Source organism: Ooceraea biroi, chromosome 1, assembly GCF_003672135.1.
Source record: "Ooceraea biroi isolate clonal line C1 chromosome 1, Obir_v5.4, whole genome shotgun sequence".
In the NCBI taxonomy this organism is placed as follows: Eukaryota; Metazoa; Arthropoda; class Insecta; order Hymenoptera; family Formicidae; genus Ooceraea; species Ooceraea biroi.
The window spans coordinates 13,177,140-13,183,909 of NC_039506.1; the positions used below are offsets into that span (position 1 = coordinate 13,177,140).

The 6,770-nt window shown below is 44.5% G+C and overlaps 2 protein-coding genes across 4 annotated transcripts; one reads left to right on the forward strand and one right to left on the reverse strand.

Moving 5' to 3' along the window:
- The first annotated feature begins 116 nt into the window (after window positions 1–116).
- Window positions 117–6,688, forward strand: LOC105284041. Its single transcript, XM_026973651.1, has 8 exons — window positions 117–624; window positions 689–833; window positions 2,526–2,538; window positions 4,122–4,257; window positions 4,335–4,600; window positions 4,691–4,795; window positions 5,152–5,314; window positions 5,965–6,688. Exons 1-8 carry the CDS (start codon window positions 150–152, stop codon window positions 6,120–6,122), a joined length of 1,461 nt encoding a protein of 486 aa, XP_026829452.1. The 5' UTR covers window positions 117–149; the 3' UTR covers window positions 6,123–6,688.
- LOC105284040 (UPF0565 protein C2orf69 homolog) lies at window positions 821–3,546 on the reverse strand. Of its 3 annotated transcripts, none has more exons than XM_011347233.3 (5): window positions 3,130–3,546; window positions 2,866–3,048; window positions 2,402–2,529; window positions 1,968–2,130; window positions 821–1,753 (listed from the first exon to the last, which is right to left on the reverse strand). In XM_011347233.3, the coding sequence occupies exons 2-5, from the start codon at window positions 2,992–2,994 to the stop codon at window positions 1,253–1,255; spliced, it is 921 nt and encodes a 306-aa protein (XP_011345535.2). In that variant the 5' UTR covers window positions 2,995–3,048; window positions 3,130–3,546; the 3' UTR covers window positions 821–1,252. The 3 variants fall into 3 exon arrangements, with proteins under 3 accessions (XP_011345535.2, XP_011345536.2, XP_011345537.2); XM_011347234.3 differs by having other exon boundaries at window positions 2,866–3,004; window positions 3,076–3,546; XM_011347235.3 differs by having other exon boundaries at window positions 821–1,443; window positions 1,507–1,753; window positions 2,866–3,545.
- Window positions 6,689–6,770: the final 82 nt, after the last annotated feature.

Here is a 6,770-nt window from a genome sequence, read left to right on the forward strand (position 1 = left end):
TGCGAGTTGAGCGCGGCGGTTCCGCGCGCACACATGTTTTCGCTATGATCGTTCCGCGTCGGATGCGCGGCGTTTATGCACGACGTAACGTCGTGTGGGGAAGTTCGGCGTGCCGGATTCGCGATAACAACAGCGGCTAGCCGGCGGACATGAGGACCGAGGTGTCCTGGAAACGGCGCTTCCTGCGGAAACGGCTCAAGTACATGCTGGTGTGCGTGTTCGTGGTCGCCGTGATATTCGTGGTGCATCAGCTGTTCTACTTCAGGGAGCTGAACCGGACGACCGGGCCGGTGGGCAAGCTGATCGCCGGCTCGCTGCGCGACGCGCACCGCATCGTTGTTGGCAAGCCGGTGTCCAAGTGGGACGAGCCGCGGCATTCCAAGCTGATACGCGACAAGAACGGCCGCATCGTGTCGCTGCGCGGCACGCGAGATCAGGACATCGCCAAGTACCTTCCCGACGCCAGGGGACGGTTCGTGTGCTTCGCTTCGAAGCGGAAGATCGATTTTGTCAGGCTCAACGACGATTACTGCGACTGTCTGGAGGACGGTAGCGACGAGCCGGGCACCAACGCCTGCAACAACGGTGTTTTCCACTGCGATACCAGTTGGAGGAAGACGACAGGTATCACGAATGGTTCTCGCGTTCTTGTTGCGGCTCGGTGTAACATTGTGCGATTAATTTGCAGCGAGAATCCCGTCGTACAAGGTCAACGATGGATTCTGCGACTGCTGCGACGGCTCGGACGAGTGGGCTGAAATTGCATCACTGTACAAACCTAATGGTAATTTTTGGGATTTCAATAACTTCAGTCAAACGCACAAACGCATCATGTAATATATTTGTTAACGTCTACATGTCTCATTGTTTACCATTTGCAGAAACGAGAGTGAAATGCCCGAACAGATGTTACGAGGAGAGTCAACAGTGATTCAAGTCGCCAGGAAAGTGCTGTTGCTCCTTCGTGTGATGCGTGCACGTGGACTAGTACGTTGTGATAAGAGGAGTAGCAACCAAGTGCCCAGTGTGATAGGTAAACGTTTGGGACATCCTTGTCATATCAGATTTTTATGAGAGGACGCTTGTCCGACATCGTTTCATGAAACGAGGCTCGACACGTTAAGAATCGTCGCTCAGGATTGTAAAAAGCAACAATAAACCGTGAAAGTTAGAATCCAAGTTTAGCAAGTTATTCTCGAATTTATCTAGCGATGGCACTTAGCAGTCTAGACTAGGGAAAGTACGTTTCTTCTCATCCGATGTCCGCGAGAACACCGAAATGCGACGATAGGCTCTTCGGACTGTCGCCAAAGTGCAAGACTCGCTGTACGGACACGCCGATGCGTCGTAAGGTCTCGTTGAAGCTGTTTTCCTCGGCGCGGATCCACGGCCGGAAATTGTCGCGTATTTGATACGGCGTTACGTGTATGTGAGCGTTTATCCCTAGAAACGAGGAGGATATCATGTTCCATCGAAATAACGAATCTAATTGTTGAATTATCTTACTTAATTTAGCGAAGGACTCGAGCACTTCCCGCTCCGTGATCCACGTGTCTTTGGAACCGTTGTGTCCGCCGTCCAACCACCACATATCTCTGATTAGTCTTACGAAGTCTCTTACGTCGGTGTCGTCGCTCGGATTTTCGTCGTAATAGTGAAATTCGTGTAGAAATTGATTCAAAACTGCGCATCCCTTACTAAAACCGATCAGACTCACACTCTCGGCTTCGATATTACGTTGATTGTCGACATCCTAAAAGATGTCGCGTGATAAGATGTTATTGTATAGGTCGTTCCGTGTAAATTATGTAAAATGTACTTTTCGTCTCATATATTTATAATCGAGAATACGAGTTATAGGTACGATTAAATGCGACCAAATGATTCATTCAAGTTGGAAAAAAAATAATGAATATTACTATTTCACACGGGACTCTGTAATTCTGATCTCTTTCCTTGACGCATACCTCTTTCGCTCCCAGTGTCTTAACGTGTTCCAGGCAACAAAGGAGGAGTTGTCTCAAATGTTTTAAAGCCTGGTGCATCGGGCGAAAAGTTGGCGTACCATATTTATCGCCCGGCACAAAGTTATCGAAGCAACTAAACACCGCGCATTTAGTTACCGACATTCTGAGTCAAATGTGAAATCATTATTCAGATTATTTCATTTTATTTTATTTTAAATTTAATTCAGATAATTTTTTTATTTTATTTTAAATTTCATTTAATTCAGGTAATTTTATTCTAAATTTCACTTAAACTTAACATTCAAGAGAATCACGATTTCGTTGATGAATGCTTTACATTTAAAAAAAAAAACTTAATTACTGAAATATTAATAAGAAACGATAGGATGTAACGTATCAATTTTTGCACGTAATTTTGATGACAAATATTTTACCTGGCTGGGCGAACGACGAATACATGATGCCTAGGAAACTGTTCCGAGAGTATTGTCGCGGTATTTTCCAAACTCCATTTTATATATTCTTTGCTATCCGAATGTTTCTCCATATTCTCTTGAGTATCCTGCAAAGCGTTTCCTGCAGTCATTTCAGTGTCAGATGTGAAGTGAAGTGTACATGTCTATACATATAAAATCCCTATTCTGTCTGTCGTTGAATTGATCGGGTACTTCCCGACATGCTAGAAACACCAAATTTCGCATGGTGATAGGGGTTCACCCCCAGGTAATGGGAAAATTCTTGAAATCTTTAATTTCGGTCCAGGGACTACCTGGCGTAGACAGGCTTTTCCTCTTGTAAACTATCATTTTCATTCTGACAAGTATTGTACAGTATCTTTTTTACAGATTAATATAAAATTAATACCAGCTGTGTCTGGTATACCGATTCTCGGATGTACCTGGACGTCACCGCCGAAGAATACGAGGAGATCCTGCGTAAGTTGCGACTTCGGCCGCGTGTAGAGCACATCGTTGCACCGGCCTGACACGCCGGTTATGCCTTTCCACATCCAGACTTTCGAAGCCATTGATTGTTATCTGCAAAGTTACACTTACACAGCCAGACGCAGCTAACAAATATACTGAAAGAAATTCAAAACTTTGATTACATTGACAAAATCTTTAACCCTGACCACACAATTATTTTGTGCCTGACAACTAACTCTGTTTTTCTGTTACATTTTGCATCATTCTAACATGTCGAACTGTCAAACAGCTTGGGGCATCGACGAGATAGTTCAAAGACTGGCAACCATGCCTAAAATAGCGAGACTACATTTGAGATTTGGTTTTACCCACAATAGATAGATGTAGAATCTATTTTACCGACAGACGGTAAAACAGACGCTCCAGTACAAGCAGAACTAATCGGTAACGTCAAGCTCTTCAGTTATTCCCTGCGCGCCATGCAGTTACGCCAGTTTAGCCAGAGGTGGCGCCAGAGGTCCTAAAACTCGCCGCAACCTTCGAACCGGTATAACTTCGATCGCTCGTGACGACGGTGATGACGCAATATCGTGTCCGTTTGAACGTCCTCGGACGTAATTTTGGCACCTTCAGGCGACCTGTGACTAGCGGCATGGTGGTATGTCGCGGTAACGTCGGAAGACATAACCTACAAGTATCGGGAGTCCTACGTGAGGTGTCGCGGACTCGATTCGCCGACTCGTTGATCCTACGAACGTGCACGTTCGTAAACGTCGTCTATTATGTAGGCATTGATAACGATGAGCGGTGCTCGTCGTCGAGGACGCGGCTCCGCAGCACTTATCGCGCCGTATAATGAGCACGTTAATGAGGTATGAGGTCGGTCGCGTGTTCGTCACGTTGCGTGAAACGCGCAGCGAGTAGCGCAGTAAACGCAATAGCACGTACGTTTCCACTAGTGCTGCTCCGAGTCTCGTCGCTTACGTAAGATTTTTACGAGGAAGAGGATGCGAAAGAGCACTTAAATTCTTCCCTCTCTCCCTCTCTCTTTGCTTTGATGATCTTCTGACCGTCAATAGAACGGCAATTCCGATTTCCTAGCGAGAGGATTTTACCGTGACGCAACGGCGTTGCGTAAACTCGCTCTCTCGGGTTGCTCCGTCTTGAATCTTGATCTGTCGATCGACGCATTTCCAGTGGCGATACGCGTGACCGTACGATGCAGCAGGAGAATGCGATCGACAGGACACTGTGGACTCCGGGCGACGTGTTCTGTCAGGACGCGCGTTGCGAGTACGCTCTGATTGTGCTGAACCGTCCCATCCACTGGGACCATGACCGGCTGCTCCGGATGTGGCGGCAAGGTATGGGCAAAGAGACTATAAAAGATAAAAATATGTGATTTATAATTTACATATAACATTTACGTGTTTGTATCTAGCTCGAGTCACTGTCACTGTGGACGGCGGCACGCACAGGTGGACGAAGTACCTGGAGAAGCAGGGGATCGACCTACTGAGCAACGAGCACAGGCAATACGTACCAGACCTCATTACGGGGGACATGGACAGCTGCTCGCCGGAGATGATCGGTAGATTGAGAGCCGCGGGGTCCACCGTCGTCGAGACGCCCGATCAGTCGCACACGGATTACACCAAGGCTCTGCAGCAGGTCGCGCAGTACGCCAAGAGTGCCGGGAACATAAACGTAATCCTTCAGAAATTTATGTCGCACTCAAAATCGCCCCGCGTACTTGAAATCGTACGTTATATACATGATAAACGATATTGTTGGCAGTTGGCTGAAATATACGTACTTGCAGAAACGTCGGGCAGGTTCGACCACATCATCGGCAACATCAACACATTGTACAAGAGCGACAAGCTCGTGGGAGACGTGAAGGTGACGTATCATGATCTTTTATCTTCTGTATGTCTACCTGCTCTTATTTCTCTTCTTCGTCCGATGAAGAATTCGATGAAGAATTATTGTTGAAACCTCGGGTCTTCTGCTTAGACCTGCGATCGCGTCTCCGTGTTCCGAGCGTGCTCAACAAAAATATCTTTTAATTAAAATCAATCCGACCACTCTGGCAATCTTTATTATTAAAAAACCACAACTACGTTTCGACCCCGCTTTGGGCCCTTTTCAAGTCTACTTGTTACATCTGGCTGGAAGTAACAATTTCAATGTACATGAGCAGAGACAAGCGATCAGAAGAGCGTCAAACTCACGACTCAAAAATATCTTTCCTCCAGGTGATCCAGGTCGCGAGCAACTCCCTGACGTGGATGTTGAAGCCTGGTCTGCACGAGATCCGCGTGCCTAGAGTCCTGACACGTCAACAGTCCTGGTGTGGCCTACTACCGTTCGGATGCCCGGTCAGCCGTATATCGACGACCGGCCTGAAGTGGAACTTACGTACGTTTCGCAGCTCTCTTGCTGTAACTTGAAGCAGATCAATCCAAATAACTCCTCTGTGTCGCCAGTGAAATCTCAAAGGAACGAATCCTCCTTTATTCTTGACCAAAACTGGCAAATACAGAAAATAATCAATCACGACGTTTCGATCTTTATTTTAGGTCCTTCTTAAGTGACTCAATCATGTAAAACGTTAGTCATTTTCGAAAATCTATATATACATAAGCCAAATACCACTCACTCACTCACTGACTCATCAACGTGCAGCCCGAACCACTGCACCTATCGACTTGAAATTTTAAGGGTATATTCCTACTATCACGTAGGTGCTCACTAAGGAAGGGTTTTCCGAAATTCCACCCCTAACGGGTGAGAAGGGGTAAAATGTATTTTTATTTAATTCTACACATAAATATCGCGGGCGAAGCCGTGACGGGGGATGCTAGTTAAATATATAACAAATAAAAATTATTTTTGAAAGGACAGAATAAAAGACATCGGTTAATAAAGAAAAACTTACTGGTCGAAAATAACTTGTTGCATAAGAGAAAAATGAATTGGTCAAGAATAAAGAAGGATTCGCTACCTTGAAGCAGATGAATCAAACTTTCCGTTACATGAAACTAGAAGATAAGTTATACTGATTCCAGATGATGCGACTATGCAGTTCGGTGGTTTGGTAAGCACCTCGAACACGTACAGCAGCTCCAAAGTGACGGTGAACACGGACACGCCGGTAATTTGGACTATGGGTATCGAGCCTTTCCAAGAAACGCCAAATCAAGTACCTGTATTCACGTGTTACTAGCGACAGATGAATCTGAATAAACGTTGCGAGTTGCATGTTTACGATGAGTTAAGTCAAAAATGCTCAATGTGAGTCCAATGTACTTAACGGCGCTTTTTAGTCGAGTAGGAACGACACATTGGATTTGCACAAGAAGTAGAATTCGAAAAATTGTAGATTCTAAATTTTAGATTAGAAATTTGTTTAATCTCAAGTATGATTGCAATGAGCCTGCAATTGAATTCGATTTGTCCAGAGTTCTTTATTTTATGTAAAGAATTCATCCAATCACGGATTATTTACGTTATTTAAATGATTTTGTCAGATGTTTATCTGTCCAAATTCATTATAATTTTTATGGTGTTAAACTGTCTCTTAACAAAATGTTATTTAATTGACTGGATTTCTTTACTGCTTTTTTTTTATTGTTAAGTGTTCGTGTACATTCCTGTTTCGACGATTTGAAAAGAATAGAATGTTCAATATGTAGCGTTATATTTCCTTACAATTACGAGACCAAAGCTGTGAGTCAAAACCACGTGTAAAAGAGATACCTCAATAGATAATTAAAATACACTAGTGTACTATTTTTGTCTGGTTAATTAGAATTTACAATAGAGAATTGAATTGTAAAGAGTCTCCGTCCTCATTTATATATTCATTATGACA

What these genes read in the sequence shown, in the direction of transcription:
- LOC105284041 (XM_026973651.1), top strand. Translation starts at nt 150, where the DNA reads ATGAGGACCGAGGTGTCCTGGAAACGGCGCTTCCTGCGGAAACGGCTC. An exon ending in GCTCCGGATGTGGCGGCAAG is followed by an intron (nt 4,258 to 4,334) that starts GTATGGGCAAAG and finishes GTTTGTATCTAG; the next exon opens with CTCGAGTCACTGTCACTGTG. An exon ending in AGCTCGTGGGAGACGTGAAG is followed by an intron (nt 4,796 to 5,151) that starts GTGACGTATCAT and finishes TCTTTCCTCCAG; the next exon opens with GTGATCCAGGTCGCGAGCAA.
- LOC105284040 (XM_011347233.3), bottom strand. Translation starts at nt 2,994, where the DNA reads ATGGCTTCGAAAGTCTGGATGTGGAAAGGCATAACCGGCGTGTCAGGC. An exon ending in TCTTCGGCGGTGACGTCCAG is followed by an intron (nt 2,530 to 2,865) that starts GTACATCCGAGA and finishes AACGCTTTGCAG; the next exon opens with GATACTCAAGAGAATATGGA. An exon ending in AGACACTGGGAGCGAAAGAG is followed by an intron (nt 1,754 to 1,967) that starts GTATGCGTCAAG and finishes GACATCTTTTAG; the next exon opens with GATGTCGACAATCAACGTAA.